An 18,697-nucleotide genomic window follows, 5' to 3' on the forward strand; every position below is an offset into this window, starting at 1 on the left:
GACAGGTGACAGCACACAGGCAGAATTTCGTTTACAAGTGCCATTTTGCAGCGGACAAAACAAGTGCAACTTTTTTGGTTTGTTTCATTTTCTTAAGTCTGGTCCGTGTCAACGTCACGGAATTTTTTAATAATTAAAGGAAGTATCCAGAAGTTTCCAGAAGCATGCAGAAGCTTCCAGAAGTTTCCAGAAGAAGCATCTGGAAGCATCCAGTAGCATCCAGAAATATTTATTATTTTTATGACTTCAAGTGCAAAAATGGCTCCCGACAGTCTTGGATTGGAACTAAGAAAGAAAATTATTGGCGATTACGTAAGTGGAATGTCACAAAAAAGTATTTGTGATAAATATCGCGTGAAAAAATGGACCGTATCAAGACTATGTTCAAAATATCGTTCTACGAGGAAGTTGGCAGCAGATAACAAACGTGGAAGACCGCGTTCCACCACTTCTAGAGAGGAACTTAACCACATGCATTACGTAGTGTTTTTGAAGAAGTAAGTTTTGACAAATAGAAGTAAAGAATTAAACAGAAGTCAAAAGAAATTGATATAAAATATTGATTAAAAAAGAATAAACAGAAGTTTAGGTCGTTTCAAATACAAGAAAAGAAGATGAGCTATTTGTTTAAAGAAGAATAGAGAAGAGGAGAAGTTAATAAAAATAGAATTAAATACTTCAAGAAAAGTAAGTATTATGTGTAATTTTATTAACAAATTGATTAAAAGAGCGCAAACCATTGCATACTAATAGAACGTTAATTGAGATATATTGTGTAATAGAATATACTGAGGGCGGCAAACACAACCTTAATCCTCCAACGATTTAACCTTGCCCATTTCTGACCAAATAGTCCCTAGACCTTGCCCTTTCCTAACCAAACATCCCCATACAATCAATCTAGACCCCAATCTCCTAATACTACTTCCACTTAACTCTCGTACTCATACGTCCCTTACTGCAGCTTTATACAACTAACAACAAAATGATAAGTTATTTATTTATGAAAAATCGCCTCCCGCACAGTGCATGAATTTTTTTTAGCTACCAGATAAATGGTTTAGTATACATGCGAGACTTCCATTCCTAATTATATCCATGTTGAGTTCTTTGAATAGCTCGACAATTAAAACAAACTAAACTTTATTCCATCCTTTTCATTTTGCATCAATTAGTATATTTGTAGATTATATGAACTACTTTTGGGGTTGTTGCAGTTTTATAAGTGGACTCTTTTCGAGCTCATCATTAAGTGGAACAACTGCAATATGGTTTTTTAAAATACCTACTTTATTAATTATAAAAAATTTTATTGGCTCATTATTAGTAGCTGAATTTATGAGCACTGCTAAGATATGAGACATTTCATCAAGTTGAACATATGTAAGAGCATCTCTGTTACAAAGCTGCGGATTCAACTTTCTTTGATGTGTTTTTTTTTGTAATTTTACAGTTTATAGGTAAAAGCTTTATCTGCATCCGAATGTTCCAGCGGCTCTGCTTGTGATTCTGGTGAAAGTGGATTCCATCCTGCTCTCAACAAAATAACTTCATTTCCCCACTTGATAAGTGTGATCAATTCTAAAAGTGGTAATTCCTTGAGATTAGACAACGTTTGAGTTTTTATTGGACCCATAATTTACTGCATGAGTATAGTAAAGCTTGCTATTATAATCTAAATTTTATTTCTAAATTTAAAAAAATATATATTTCTATGTTAGAGAAAAGTTTTTGCAGTGATTATGAAAAAAAATGTATGTAATACACAGTTTCCATATGCGTTATGTAATTCTTTATTTATTTAAAGATTCATGGGGGGAAAAAAATGTTCAGTTGGCATTTGCCAAATTCATCAATGTATAAAATTTTCTAACAACTTGTCGAAAAGATTGCGGTCATGGTTTGTCTCATGCGGACGGCGCCAAATTTTTAAGACGGTTAATAAGCGTAACCAGGCTAAAAAAATCGCTTTTGAGAACGCTCAACGCGAAACCGTGGTTGTAATAGTTGCAGAGATAAACACAGAGACAAATGAAGATGCCCACATTAAGAATTAAATCATTTATCAATCACATCAGCTGAGCACACACTTACACACTCAAATTAAAGAAATCCATCTTAGAGATAAATCTACCGAGCTCCCACGTTTTGTGGCCTTAGATAAAAAAAGACATACGAGTGGTCTTAATTTTTTTTTTTAGTAAGTTAGATTAAAGCCCGTTTTGCAAAGGCATAATTTGATCTGGAGCTTATCCAGCACAAATAGAATGAGACAAACTATCGACCAAAGTACCAATATCAAGTAAGACCACCGGCATAAGTACCACCTTTCACTTACCCTTTTCGGGCGTATGGTCCACAATTGGTGTATGATAATCATTGGAGTTGTGGAACATTTGCTGTACTGCTCGCTGAGTTGAAGAATTCTACTTTATGGAACCATTTTTTCTTAACGACAAAGTTTTTATAAAACTCTTCAACTCCGTTTCTATGCCTTGTAAAAGAAATAAATAATATATTAATTAAGCTACTGTTGATACTAAAAGCCGCTCTTGGTTAGGGGTTTTTCTTAAATTGACACCAATCGCTACTTAGGCTAAATCATTAAAAGTATGAAGCTCAAAAATATTATTGAACGGTGTTTTATAAAGAAATTTAAACTTTTTTCACTTGTTCTTACTTTCATCACAACGCCCTCCTTCCCAGCCTCGCAAGCAAGTACAAAATTCACACGCTTTGTCAGACTCACCACCGTTTAAACACTTGCACGTTTGGTCGCAATTAAAACCATATTTACTTGTAAAAAAAACCATGCATCTTGAATGATAGGCCATTCTAATTGCACTTGTACTTTCACTTACATTTGCACTTGGGCGGCTTCTGTCTCTACGGTCTTTACGTTGTTCATTATAACTAATCATGATGTGGAAACTGTAAATGACTATAGGTTTTTCTTCAAATGATACGGCACAATATGCAGAGCGCATAGCAAAAGTACATCTTAGAAGGGTACCTACTATGAATGGGTCGTAGGAGTTCAGGAAAAAGTTGGACTTGAAGCTCTTAGAGAACCGTCCCACGACGCAAGTGCTTCTGATCTGCCCAATGGTAGAGTTTAACATGGCATACCAATATACTGTGATTGTTTGAGACAAAGCTTGTTGGTATGCAGAAAATACTCGAAATTATTTCATCCGTGATGGCTCGTGTTGAAAGTATAATATTCATTGATGACTGCATTGCTGAAGAGATTCTTGATAAGACGCAAAGTGCTCTTGCAAAACTCACTATTTCAGGTTGTCATCGCAGTCGCAGCCTATGGAAAACAACCGTATAACATAGCGGTCATCGTACCCCTCAAAAACAGAACTTCCTTCAACTTAATCATCGAGGAAAACCTTTAATACCATAGAAAAAATTAGGAAGCATCTCAGTTCGAAACCGTATGTTACAGTTTTAATACCCAGACCATAAAAATCTCGGGAGGAAAAGAAAAATCTTCTGAGACGTGCTTTGACACACGATGAACTTTCGCGTATGACTCCTGACAAAGTCAATACACAGTACGCCAACTTTAAATAATTAATGGGGTGAAGTATTTGTGAAGGAATTTCACAGATAGCATACCACCTGCCGTACCATAGATTACTATTCCAGCGGTGCTGCTTGTTTTTCCGCCTGAAACACCAACCATCGGAATTTTTTAATACTATTAATATTGACAGTATAGAATGCATTTGGAGGCGTTTGAAGTAGCTAGTTGTTATACTCAAGAGCCGAGTTTGAATTGAGTGCCAAGTCCTGTGGTCTAAGATATAAATTCGTTGCAAGTGTTAAGTTTAGATGAGATGAGGCGTTAAATAAAAAACTTTGATATCGAGCATTATCAGCAGATGCTCTATCAGTTTTTTTTATGTGTGCCTTGAGAATATTCATAAACTCAGCTTGTACATCTAAACTGACAGCAGTTGTGCTTACAATGTTTCAAGCGCATACAAATAGTGTATATACGAATGGGCTCTGAGATATTGTTGCGTCCTGCTAGTAAGACCATCAGTCAGCTCTGGTATTAGACCTGTGAAGTGATGAATGTAATAAGCATCACTAGTTTTTCCATTCTGCACGAAACATCGTGGATCATAATGATATTACCCTGCAGGTTGAGACAGTCTGATCTTGTGAACTTACTTCTAGCATAGTATTGGAAGCCACTGGAAAAGTTGCCTTACCCTTTGAATTAATAGTCCGCCACAGCCGTATGAACCGTAATACTACTTAAATAAATTGGATCTTCGATGTAAACATCCTTTATTAATTGTTAAAGTATGTAATGATCATGTATTCCAGCACTAAGGTATTTAGTAGGCTGAAAAAACACTTGCTATCTTAAACCCAATCAAAGTTTACTTTAGACGGTGTTCCTTCGAATATTTATTCACAAGGTATGTTTCCTAGACACTTCTTTTAGGAGGCACACTGAATGCTATTTGGGAACTAAACACTCAATGAGGTTAATTGTTTTCTAATTTTCGGACACACCTTATAATAGATTGTCCCTGATAGGCACATCTATGGCAGAGCGATGAAGCTCCGTAATTCTGATGATGAGCCACAGATTTCAATCACTCGTAAACCTGGGGCGAAAACTCTAAAAGTAGTAGCAAAAACTAATGGCGACTAAGGTTGACTTAGGGCGTGATAAAGTGCATGCATTAAAGTAATGCAAACTTGCTTTTTAAAACACAAAAAATTTTGTGAACTAATGTGCACTTACCAGGCGGGGAAGTAAACCTGATCAATATGGGGCTCGCCCCCCTATAAACGCTCGTGAGGAACGCTATCCAGGAAGAAGGAAGTCTTGACTACATGTACATGCGAGCGTGTACTCTGTGATACATCAATAACGATAGCACAAACTATTTGTACAAAGACAACCCTTTTTTTGGTGGGAGATAAAAGTTGACATCAATATTAGTAGCAAAACAATAATTTCTATATAAACATTATATATTAAAATATATGCATTTAAACATTTATGATTATAATCAATCAAAAAGTAGTCATAAAAACTAACTGACCCCAAAGCCCCAATTCAAAATTAGGTGTTGCCAAATTTTTTCAGACCCTAAAAAATAAAGTGGAGTAAAATCGCTATAACTATACTGCAATAGTTAATTGATCAACGTTTAATAGCCATTCCAATTATAATACGCCATAAGTTTGCCCATTCGATAAGGTTTGCAATCCTTTTTATTAGACCTTGGTTTCCATAGGTCTTTTTGTTTCTTTGAAGTTGATTTGTTTTAGCAAATATTTTTGCTAAAATATTTGCGATTTTTGTTTTTTGCTAATACATTTGCTAATTTTTTTTATTCAATAGATAAATATTTTCGAAATTTCGTTTTTTACAACATAATAAAAGTTTGCAACCGAATTTAAAGCTTTCAAATTTTCAAATTTTCAAAAATTTTCAAAACACGGACTGGAATTACAAGTAATTTTTTTGAGTTCATTTTTCAGTTTCTGACTTTTAATTCTTATTCTTTTCTTTAATTTTATCTGTAGAATTCAAAAGTGTTTTGTTGGCAATCATTACAACAGTGATATTGGCATACACATCGTTGTTCTTTTTGATTTTGCAAAAACTCACGTGGACGGTTTTGCAGAAATTTTTTAAAAATATCATCGAAAATTTTTTATTCGAAACTAAATTTACAACTGATAAACGAAAAGAACATAACAAGTTATAGAAGCATTGTTTTCATTCGCTACCAAATAAATAACGAGCACAAACAGATAAATCATTTGACAGCATTTAAATGACTGTTTTAATCTCTGAAGATTCTAAGTTCGAGTCCAAGCTCTGACTTCGCTGTTTATTAGAAAAAAGTTCTCCTCCAGGGAAAACATTTTTCGGTGGATTTCTTCTCTGTAAACTTTTGAATACCGTGTAAAAGTTTCGTCTAAAATTCGAACTGTGGAAACTGTATAAGATAGGATTTATACATGAGTTTGAGAAACGAAGCAAAACGGCTACTTGATAAATCTGTGAGTTCCACGTGATTCCTTTTACGTTCGCAAAAGATAGGACGTATAAGATTTGGTTGGGAATTATGCAAATGAAAAAAGCTATAACAACAAGTTGCAAAGTTTCCGTGGTTTTTATTTTCGGATTACAGATTTTTCCTTTATTTACTTTATAGTAACTCTCCTCAATAGAAAAAGCAGGTTTTATCAAATCGTCTGTTTTTTTGAGCGTCATTTTTATATCATAAAAGCAACGAATAATTATTCCAAAAGGAATGATAGTGTCAATTGCAAAGATGACTCCATAAATGCACAAGGATTCAGAATAAGTGAATTTATAGCGACAGAAGTTTCCTCCCCTAGCATTTTTCATATCATAAACAACTCCTATAATATTTGGAACACTTATGACGAAAGAAATCAAAATAACGCCAAAAATTACTGCGAGAGTTTTTTTCAATGAACTTTCTTCAAGTGCACTGAAGGGATTTAAAACTGCATTCCTGCGTTCAATCGAAATGATCACGAGAAAAATTACAGACATTTCCAACAGCCAAAATGTCCAAAAATAACCCGTAAAAAGTTTGCAAAGTATATCACCATCTACACTGAAAGGATGGTGGAATATATCCGTTGATAAAACATAGTTTGGTAAACCTATTAATGACGCAAACCAATCGGTCAACGCTAAAGCAAAAATATACATGTTAAATGGTGAGCTCCTCTTCATCTTCTTGTTTTTAACTATGACAAAAAGGACAATGAGATTGCCAATTCCTCCAATTATTGCTACGCATAAATACCAAAAAAACTCCCAATAGCGAAACGGAAAGTTCGACATTTTTAACCAATGTAAGTTAAGTATTCTAACTTTGACCTGAAGGAAACACTTTGTATAAAACGTGATAAAAAAAAAAAAAGTTTTAAACAAATCTTCAACGTTTTAACTTTAAAATTCTTTTTGTGGGCGCAAATCTTTTCTTATCTCTGAGTAAATATTTTTTTACAAACTTGCTTGTAGACCTCTGTAATGAAGAGAAAAAAAAAAAAAAAAAAAAAAAAACTGTTCTTGTACATAATGATTCACGCACAATTTCCTCAAAGATTCCTCAAAGGTTCACTTAAATTTAAAACGACAAAAGCAAATAACCATAACGAAAGTAACAACGATTGTGTAACAAAGTAACAACATAGTAATTATAAAAGTACACAAAACATTTGAAACTGAGTCATTTGCTTTAATAATTGTTTTTAATATTTTTTTTTTTGTTTTTCTCTTCTTTCCTAAAAAAAACAGCTATCATAAAGTTTTAAAAATTAAAACGCTTACTCTTCAATTCTAAGCAAATCAAGTTTACTTTTTTACTTATCTAAATATCTATTTTATATAAAGAAAGAGGAAGGAGGGAGTGTTGCTCTTCTCCTTTGAGTTTCTGTGATATTTAATCTTTTAATTGGTTTATAGGCAGAAAGTAAAATCTGCTTCACTTGATAAACTATTTTAAAACCCGTCATATTAAAAAAATATACAGTACCGTTACAAACGTTAACCTACCCTTTCAAAATCTTTTCATTCAAAGATTGAAATCATGGCTGCTGGTTTCGTAAATTATCTGAAAGAAAAAAAACTTCTTAATATTATATTACGAAATAACGCATTTTAAAGGTATTCCGACACTAGCACTATTTTTTGATAAAAAATAAATAAAAAATGGTGATGATTAAAACTGATTGATCTGACTAGGATTGATTTGCTCATACCAATTAGGTTGGATTTTTCAAGGCCGTTGAGATTTTAGATAAAAAGGGTAAATTTCAACGTGAAATTAAAAGTACAAGGATTTTGCGCAGTATTCATAGGCGCCGAGTACAGGGGGGCAACAGAGTTAGTGCCATCCCCCCCCTAAAACTTTATACTAATGATGTATTATCACGGATTGATCACTGTTGCCCCCGTGGATTCGGCGCCTATGGCGGTTTTACATTTTGAGTTCCAGAACGACTAAATGATCTTTACAAATCTTTTTAAGTCTTTGAATTAAAGTTAGTCTTTCAAATTTTCTTAATTTGAAAATGTAGCCATATTGTTTTAAATTCTTTTTAATATAAATTAATGGTTGGAAACTTTTCGATATTGATCCAGATTAATGAAAATAGATCTATATCGTCTTAATTACAACCTTTTGGTTGTTGTTTTTTAGAAGTGTCAACTAGCGTGTTCTTTTGTTTTTTTTTAAGCCGGTCACTTCATTGCGAAAGTTCATAAGGTGCATTTGCCTATGACACTTAGTTAAAATGCTGAATTTACACTTAAGAAGGTAGAAACCATCCATTAATCGAAATAGGAATTCGTTTAACAAAATGAAAATACGAAAAACAATTGTCTTTTCAGAGCAGCAATCCCCTCTTCATTTAATTCCCTCCTCCTTTAACCTTGTACAAGGGTTTAAACCTTTATAATATGTATTTCGTTATTTATCGAAAAAGCACGTTTACAAGAGCGATTTAAATCTCTGTCAAAACCAAATTACTGAAATTTTAATTCTCCAATTTTCCTTTAAATTTTTTTTTAGGCAGTCGTGGTTTCCTTTATAAGGTCCTGGTTTCTACACCTTTTCAAAGAACAAATTATACAAATATATTTTTGTTTTTTACATGAAATTTAAGATGAACTAATAAGAGACATGAGTGTATCTATTAGCAACAATGATATAAGTGTCAGTAACTTTAACTGGTTTAGATATAGTCTTTTTTACATCATACGTGGCCCCGGGAATCTTCCCCGTCCACACACACCCTCTCGGCGACCATGTATCAAAGTGTAGAATTTCCATATGAAGAGAAGTGCCTTTACCCCTTCAGAGAATAACTAGCCGCAATTGCATTTAAACAATCGATTATTTGTGAATCTTGTAAACAATGCAGAAAATTATGATTTGAATGCATTTGTTCTTTCATGAAGCTCACGTAATACATTTGTTCCTTCATGAAGCTCACGATAGCAAGTTAATTTAATTGAATAGCATTTCTAAAAATGGACAATCAGTTAAAAAAGCAAGAACACCAATTGTAAAAATAATAGGCAAAAAGGGAGTATGCTGGTTGTTGTCCCAAACAAATTCAACATTCCATAACTATTTTGCCACAATAGGTTTGTCTTTTTCATACCTAATTTCAATACAAAGTTTTTTCCTGCCATGTGGAACAAGCTCATTGATTGATTGATGCTGAGCTGGGATAAATTGATCTTGTTAGTGAGTTGTACAAGGGGGAACCATCAATATTCTTATTCTCTCGTGAATCTTGTTATTTGCTTGTTTTAATTAAACCAAGAATTGCTTATAGGGCATGCCCCGGTTTCTACCTCATTAAGATAATACTCACAATCTAGACAATACAAATGAACTTGAACTTGCTCAAGAATATTTTAATTTCTTTTTGTAAAGAATATTGGTTGATTTTTCTTTTTGTAAAAATAAATAGAAGAACACGGATTTTAATGGGCAATATCTATTTTATTGAACCATCTGTGGCTACATCAGACAATCCATGTTTCAAAGAATATTGGTTGATTTTTCTTTTTGTAAAAATAAATAGAAGAACACGGATTTTAATGGGCAATATCTATTTTATTGAACCATCTGTGGCTACATCAGACAATCCATGTTTCAAAGAAAATAAAAGGATCAAAACAAAGACTTCAGCCATTGAAACAAGAGCAACATTGCAAATTCCATTTTTAACTAAATAACTGGCTACCTTTTCTTTTTCTACTATATTATTAGGTAGTTTCAATGCATACAGTATCAGATTCTTTATTTATCCACAAAATAGAATGTGAAACATTAACATAGTTTACTTGAAGATATTGTTTGTAACATTTCTTTTTATTTTCCATATAAACGTTATTTTATCATTCATGTGCAGTGGTTTGCAAAGGATAGGCACCTTCAATATTAGGCTCCATTCTTCTTGAAGTACGTTTCACAGCTCGTTCACATTCTATGGACTACTCTCCACCTTTTTTCTCTGTAGATAATACTAAACGTGCTCGATATTATTTATATTTGAGGAGACCACGACATTTTAAAAGTGTGCTTCGGGTTTTTATCTTGCAGAAAGATAAACATAGGGGTAAGTTTGATTAATCTTAGTCACGGAGGCACGGTTCGGTCCTTTAAAGTTAGTCTATACTTTCCCCTGTTAGTTTTCCCTTATTTTCACTAAGTTTTTATTTAGTTCTGCGCTAACTTTTTTACGATGGCGCAAGCAATTGGCTTAAAATTGTTCGTCACGTCTATTTAGCTCTCTGGGTCAAACAGACATCTTTTATCCATAGTCGTCGGTTTCAGGGTAGCTTTCAATTACTTTTGCACCTCGTTTTGAGACCATGTAACACTTTTGGCTACTTTGATTTGACTACGCCCTGTTGGTGTAAAACAGTTATTCTATTCCTATCTTATAGCGAAATTCTTGGCGTTTCGTTTAGACTATTTCTTTTTCAATAAAAAAAAAAAAAACTAAACTTAAAACATGCAACAAATAAAAAATTGATTCGTTGTGAAATAAAAAAAATTAAAAAAAAAAGGAACTAATCAAATATCTTTTATAAACTATTGTTTATGTTAGATTAAAGCTCCACTGTGTACCATGGCAGTCTGATAATCTCAGAAATTACGTAATTGAAATTACGTAATTTCAATATTGAGAGTGGAAATTCAGCATTTTTTAAAATAGCCATGGTCTATATTGATTAAACAAAATAACAAATTCTTATACTTCACTGTGTGCGTAATTTTATACTCTCATATAAGAACACCAAATTTATGCTAAGATCTTTATAAGATTGAAATAAAAATTGCATTTTTTGTTTAAAATATATTTATCTTATTGTATTAATATGTATATATATATATATATATATATATATATATATATATATATATATATATATATATATATACTCAGTGAAAAAAAATTGTATTGGGTGTCGCCTTTTTATGCACTGTATATAGCTCCAACTTTTTTTCTTTAAGTTTAATCAAGCACAAAACGTTTTGTTCAATGTATACAAAGCTTAACTTTAAATCAAAACTGTATACATTTAGTTTAACGTAATTCTGTAGCTATTTGCTTTAGAATATTCTAGACTAAATCTCAATTGCTTTAAAAATACTATAGAATTTTCTAAAGCAACATTTGTTAATATATATTGCTATAAAATAATATTCAAAGAAGGTTTGATAGAAATTCCACTAAAATTCTATAGATAATCGATAGACTTTTTAAATAAGATATTTTTAAGTAAGAAAATAAGAAATAATTAAATCAGATGTAAATTGCAAATCTATTATGCATCTAAAATGATGCACCTTTTATCGAATAAAATGCATCTAAAAGACATCTATAGGATAGGGGTCTATAAGATAGACGTCCTTTTAGCGTTCATTCACGACGTGAATTCAGACGTCTTTTAGACCACCTTTCAGATGTATATTAGATGCATTTTAGATATCTTTTTGTTTGTTGGGATCGACTGACGGTAAGGTTGTTATTATTTTAAAATGGAAAAAAATTGATCTTGTAAAACACTCCTTTTTAAATTTGATTTTAATAAAATTATTAGAATAGACTAGAAAATGACAGTTCTTTTAATAGTTACCATTAATTTAATGGTTGTTAACAATTGTTGATTAAATAATTGTTGATTTAATCCTTAAAATGATTAAATCATTAAAATGATTAAATCAACAATTATAGTTATTTTAATGCTGATAGAAACCAGTGCTTTAAATACACAATGTTAATAAATTTATGTTAAGTTCGTTACTTTATAAAAAGATTTTTTAACATATTGACGGACAGTAGGAACAAGTGAAGTTCAAAAATTAACACTATATGTTTTTGTAATTTTTAGAATATTAGAAGTATAGTTTTTCTTTTTCTTCCTAAATAAACCTTATTTTGATTGATTCAGCACTTTTAATTAGGTTGCGGCTGTTGCCGTCATGCCACATTACGCGAACTTCTCTTTGACGGATATAGACATAAGTGTCCGTCAATGGGTTAAAAAACGGTGATTGTTAGCGTTTTAGTGGTATTTTTTTAAACACTGACGTCAAATTAGAGAACTTTACGTTAATTTTCAGACCTATGCTTCTTTGAAAAACCTTGGTTAACTTTTCAAAAATTCTTTGATTTGTTAGAAAAAACAAAATCTTTTTTTTTTTTCGAAAAAAAATTTTTGCTTTCAATCCACGTGTTGTGAAAATGATCATAAAATTGATGATAAGTTTATTTAAAACCGTCAACTTATTTTAGGTCTTTGAAATTTGTTTATATATTCGGCTGGAATTAACGTTAATATGAAAAAAGAAATTTTAATTTTCCTTTTTTTTCTTTTCTTTCACGGTTCAAAAAAGTAAAAGCTTTTTCTTCCAAGGTTTTCAATATTTTTTTATTAGATCGGCCGAGTTTAAAAACAAAAGCCTCAAACCACTTTCTTTATCAAACTAAGGATGTAAAATAAGGTCTATTATTACGTCCTTGATCAAAGCAAGCCCTCTGAAGGGTTTAGGTTCAGACATAATCAGACAGTAGAAAATAATCCATTTCATCTGTTCCTGTTTAAACACTCCAACCCCCTCCCCTTCTCCCCCTCCCCTATCACTAATGCTTCGTCACCTTTTAGCAATTTTGAAAATAACCTCAACTTTCGCAATAAATGTTTAAGGAATATTTTGTGCATTTATTTCCTCCGCTTAGATATAAAATCGCTTTTAAATAATTCAATGACTCGGCATGCAAAGCGTTAATAGAATCTTTAATTGCGAAACAACGTCTTCTTAAAATATGCACATAAATTGCATAAAATGAGTTATGTCTGATTGAAAAAGTTTTTTAAATTTAAAATTTGAACAAAACGTAAATAATTCATTCATCGTGTTGCAATCATGAAATGTTACAACCATACATGGTGCATGCGATTTACATATACCTCTTCCATATTTATAAGATTATCTAAAATCTAGTCTGACTCAAATTTGATAAAAACGTGAACTTTAAGAGAAGGAAGAAGATAAAGAACGAAGCCATGAACGCTCGTTTTTATGCTCTGTTTATTTTCCGCATGGTTGATACTATCCTCACATCTGGTAAGGTTGCATTTTAACAAATGTTGTTTTTTTTTTCTTCAAATAAATATTTTTTCAGAGTGTCGTGCAGAAACATTATCGTAGTCTAAAATTTTAGTCTGTCATTTGTCATAAGGGAAATCAAACGATCTTACTGGACCTTTATATGTTCGAATACAATTCATTTTTTAGACGCACTTCCGTTAATAAACGAAACCAACAAAGAATTGAATACCGATTTAACGAAAGTTTCAGGTTAGTAAAGTAGATCATGAATTCGAACTTTTCAAATTCTTTCTTTATTTATTTATTTATTTATTTTTTTTTTATCTTCAGAGATAGAATTGAGAATATTTTTATATTTTCTTAATTTATTACTTGTATAAATTATTTCTCTTTTGATACCGAAGTATTGGAACTCATAAAATAAAAATAATAAATCTCAAAATTTCTTTTTGTTGTTATAAAAAAAAAAAAAAAAAAAAATTATTTAACAATAATTTTTATTTGCATATTTTTGTTTGTTTGTTTGTTTGTTTTTAAAGTAATTTCATTTCCTTCTCTTCTAAGTTTGCGCCAACGAATATGAGTGGGCTTGTCCAGGCACGTTAAAGTGTGTGTTAAAAAATGATTGCAGCTCCTATGAAGACTGTGTTCTACATAACTGTGGTAGGTATATTAGGTTCACATAACTAATATTCTAAAGCAATTTTTTCTTTAAAGTTTTATTTTTATTTTTTAATAAAATCAATTTAATAATATAATGATAAAATCACATAGACGTTGCTCCGTCACCAGCAAACATAAAAGTTGTTGTCGTTACGTTCAACAGTGCTTTCATTACATGGGACAAAGATTCGCATGCTATAGAGTACAAGATTATTTGCGATTCAAAATACTTGGGTACAACGCATTACACGACCTCGGAAGGGTCTTTAACGCTGAGCGAACTGCAACAAAATACAGAATACTTTCTAACAATCTACTCAATCAACAAAGCTGGGATGAGCAAGCCAGTCCAGCTTAATCTCAAAACTAAGAGAATTGGTAGGTTTCTCTTTTAATCATAAGTTTGTTTAAGGTTTTCATAGTATAAAGTGAAAACCTAAGTAATACTAAAACTTTTGCAGATTCCTATTTTCTTATTGGATTCAACTGATCACTCTTTATAAAAATTGATGAAAAAAAAATTTAACGGTTTAATAAAACCATTTTTGTATTATGAACACTCTCAATCTCGATTTCATTCTTCTACTTTCAATCTCAATTTCATTCAAGTGTTTGGTGGCAACTTCAGTCTCTTACAACTTTTGAAAATTTTCTAGATCCTCCCTCAAGTGTTGTTAACATGTTGATAACCGAACACACAGTTGAAAACAGTACACAATTCACGATAAAATGGGACCCTCCTATCGAAGAAAAAGATTCATCCTCAGACAGAATGCTAAAGTATCAAATTGAACATTGCATCTATAATGAATCAGTTTCTTCTTTATGCAATATCGCTTTGACTGTAAACACAACATTTTTTGTTAATTATATTTTGCAATCGTCAATGTATGCAACATTTAGCGTCACATCTTTAAACGAACTCGGACAGTCTGGACCGACTACAGTGATGGTCTATCGGCCTAAAACAAACGGTAATTATTTTTTTAAAAATATGTACGTTCGTTTCAAATCGGTTTTTCATTTTGGAAGCAGTAACTTATCCTTTTTTTTTTTTTTTTCTTTAACGATTTAGTTACAAAGTGAATTTCTTTTAGACTCTACGTCAGATGCCGTTCGTAAATACCAGTTTTCATTTGCAATTTCCGTTTTTTGTTTTATGACTATATGGAAACAATTCAGCCAATTTTTAACACTGTAACTTGATTGGTTCAATTTTTCATGCTGTAGCTTGATTGATGGTAAGCTACTGCTGTATAATTGGTTTCGTGGTTTATCCTTCTTAAGAAACTTCGTACTACAAAACCGCTTTATAGAAATCTTCAATTGATTAGTAAACTCGGCTGTCAGTATATCCATCCCATCGTGCTAAATGAGAAATACATGTCTCCATCTATATTTAAATATACATAACAATAGTTTAAAAAAATGGGTGGCTCTGATATTAGAACATAGAAGTCCGTAAAAGAATAAAAATATATATTAGACGATAGAAAAATTATTTTGTAAACTTAAATTTTACTCGAGAATAATGAATAAAAATTCTTTAAATAACTAAATTGTTTTCTTTTAACAACAAGTTGGTTTGTTGCGTTGTGTGGTTATAATAAAGAGTTTAACCTAAAGTTTGGAAGCATGTAAATTCCGATGGGTCAAGGGTCTTGACCCCCTCCTCACTTTTTTATGAGGGATTACAATACCTTTAAACTTTTCTATTTTTAACAAGGTTTGTTCATTATCTAAGGTTTGTTCGTTATCATTATTACAGTGCAATAATAGTCTTAAAGTGTTCATGTTTTTTATTTTAGCTTTTATTTAACAACCGTTACTTATTTTGCTAAGGTATATAAAAAAAAATATCTCGGAGAATACCCTAATGATCATCAACAGTTGGAGGGGAAATATCTTTCCCCTCCCCTTCCTTACACAGCGAAATTTTATTCTTTGTGGTAGCAATTTTTTTTTTTTTATCAGACGATTTTCTATATCAGTCATTTGAAATAAATTTTTAGTCCCTCAAATACAAGTAAATAATTTGCGATGATTCACATGCATTACATTATTTAGTTTCAACCCTTCAGACATTGAGACAATGTGCAGAATTTGTTTTTCAAAAATGATAAACTTTGTATGAATATTACTATGTTACACCATAAACTTTTGCTGTTTTAAACCCATAAAATGTTCTATTTTAACAAACTTCAAAAAAATTCGATTTATTTTTAAAAAATGATATAGAAATTTGTACCTTTTTTGGAAAAACTAAATACCGATGCTAAGTTGGTATAAAAAGCTATAAAATGTGTGTTAAGTTTTATCTGGTTAACAGAGAATATTCAGAAAGTATAAATAAAACAAGGAAAACATAAGATATTATGAAAAAATTTATAAAGCTATAACCCAACTTAGTCTAGATTTGTTGTAGCCTAAAAAAGAGATTTCAGACATGTTAAGAGTAGGTAATTAAAAATTAAGACTGCACAATCTAAAGTTGTGATAAAAATTTGATAAAGAACTCCAAGGTCTGTTGTTTTGTATATCAGGACAAAATTTATTCTCTATGTTTCATATTTTCTCAGTAGAATAATAGGTTGTTCAATCCACGGATAAAAGATTTTTTGTCAACAAAATTGTTAACAACAGTAAAGAATGAGTTTCAGATTTATAAAAGTAGCATCAAATAAAATGTTTTTGCACACTTGCCACTTTTGAAAAAATTTTAATTTATAAAGTGGAATATTCACAAACCAAATATCTACACGGTAGGAAATGCTATGTTAATCTAAATCTTTCTAAGTGCAACGTTTTGTAAGTAGCCTGAAAGGATATTGCATAGAAAATATTTGAAATAACTTTGATATATTTTGCATACGTTTGAAGATATACTCATATTTTATCAATACTTTTTAAAACTAATGGTATTTAAGTTAAGCATTTAAATTTTGGATCTACTCATAGGGTATAATATACCCGATTCTATCTTTTTCTTAGTGTATATAATGTGACATAAATGTTAACTGCATTTAAATCCATTTTTGTTTGTGAACCAATATTTTGTAAAACTCAACTGTTACAAAGATCATGTCACCAATGCCACCATAACAAGTTTTGTATTTATGCAATGTAACCAAGACCTTAACTAAAATAAATTTTTCTTGATGTTTAGTACATTATTTGAAAATAATTCCAAAATTGTTTCAGGTTTTTCACTCCGAGAGTAAAATTCTTACTTATGTAAGTTAATAAACATGAGCTTATATAAACACTTTGTGGGTTTTCATATGTTCCTAATATTAAAACCAATGATCGCCAACCAATTGTTAGCTTGTGATCTAATAACGAAACATTGTTAATTCAGAGAAATATCTTATATGCAACCTTTTTTTTTTTTTTTTTTTTTTAACCGTATAATACTTTGTAGCAATGCAAAAAGAATTGTTTCTTCTTCTTCTACAACTTTATCGTTTAAACAAAAAATCTTGAACGGGTTCTCTTTAATAAACCATTAGTTTTTGATGGGATTAATGGCGAAGAAGTAGTAGAAAAACATGACATCATATCATTTTTAATAGGCTTTTTAAATGTTTGCTGGAATATTGTTTCTAAAGGTAAGCAATTATAACAAGTACAATATATTTTTGTTAACAAATCTTAATATATATATTTGAAATGAAGACCACTGGGGAAAAAAATTTGCGGCTTCGAGATAATCAATATTTAAAGCCGAGCTCTGATTGTTTTTCTATTGTTTACGGCTATTTTTTTCAAAGTTTTCTTTTGAACAGGACTTTTTTTTTTTTCACTTAAAAGATGATTAAAAACAAACCTTCTTTTATGGTTGATTAAACAGGCTGGTAAATAAAATAATAACTAAAAATAGTTCAAAAGGCCATCAAGTATTTTCATTAAATTTTTAGCTTAAATGTACATGTAACTAAAAAAAAGCTTCAAAATGGATTAATGTAAAAAGATAAATCAAACTCAGACCTGTTGAGAGGGAGGGAGGGATTGGTGGAGACTTTGCTCTGGTCCTAGGTAAAAAATATTTTTCAAGTTTATTTTTTTACACGACTTTTGTAAATTAGGGACACGTTAGCCCAATCTACCCTAATTTACAAAAGCTAATACTTACCTATAGCACTAGGGTTGAAAGCTAGTAAACACAAACACATCAAAAAATTTACTTCAATTTACCTGAAATCGATAAAAAGACACTACACTACCAGCTGTACTCAGAAATCTTAGATACCTTTTAGGAATGAGGAGAGCAGTACTGCCAACCTTTGTTTTGATTCCTAGCGCGCCCAACTGCTTAACTGTGAACTAATTTAAACGGGGCATAATGCACCTAGGGCTAATTTGTCCATGTCTACCCTAAGTGTGAAAATATATAACCTTTGTTAAGAGGACTAAATTTTAGTAATGGTTTCAATTATCACATTTTTTTCTTTTAAATTCTTTTTCTGAGGTACAAGCATAAGCCACAATAACCAAAAGTTAAGCCCAATAAAAATTCGAGAACTAAGCCCAAAAATTTAAGTTTATATAAAATATATTCTTAAAACACAAAAACTTAAGTTTAATGTCCGTGAATAATACCAGCAATATGACTGTAGATAATAGTGAAAGTTGACTTGTTCGTTGACCGTTAAAAAAATGTCAACAAACGTGAAAGCGAAAGTTGAAAACAAACGGCATTTTAAAATGTTTCATCATCACGTTACATGTTGACCTCACTTTTAAATTGCGTTAACTTTTTGAAACACGACCTAAAGTGTTTGTGATGATTTGCGAAACTTGCGGAATTGTATTGCAAAGGATTTAGCATGGAGATCTTGCTGAATACTTGTAAAATTTATGTAAAACTT

At 31.2% G+C, this 18,697-nt stretch overlaps 2 protein-coding genes across 2 annotated transcripts; one reads left to right on the plus strand and one right to left on the minus strand.

Moving 5' to 3' along the window:
• Nucleotides 1–5,459: 5,459 nt before the first annotated feature.
• Nucleotides 5,460–7,310, minus strand: LOC149880959 (somatostatin receptor type 4-like). Its single transcript, XM_090069788.1, has one exon. It carries the CDS (start codon nt 6,866–6,868, stop codon nt 5,816–5,818), a length of 1,053 nt encoding a protein of 350 aa, XP_089925914.1. The 5' UTR covers nt 6,869–7,310; the 3' UTR covers nt 5,460–5,815.
• A 5,663-nt stretch (nt 7,311–12,973) lies between these two features.
• Nucleotides 12,974–15,371, plus strand: LOC149880960 (titin-like). Its single transcript, XM_090069026.1, has 6 exons — nt 12,974–13,181; nt 13,353–13,415; nt 13,731–13,829; nt 13,941–14,207; nt 14,486–14,803; nt 14,927–15,371. The coding sequence occupies exons 1-6, from the start codon at nt 13,121–13,123 to the stop codon at nt 15,028–15,030; spliced, it is 912 nt and encodes a 303-aa protein (XP_089925152.1). The 5' UTR covers nt 12,974–13,120; the 3' UTR covers nt 15,031–15,371.
• Nucleotides 15,372–18,697: the final 3,326 nt, after the last annotated feature.

Source organism: Hydra viridissima, unplaced genomic scaffold, assembly GCF_058129835.1.
Source record: "Hydra viridissima isolate aposymbiotic clone 2 unplaced genomic scaffold, HvirCarnegie_v1 scaffold_12, whole genome shotgun sequence".
Classification (NCBI taxonomy): domain Eukaryota; kingdom Metazoa; phylum Cnidaria; class Hydrozoa; order Anthoathecata; family Hydridae; genus Hydra; species Hydra viridissima.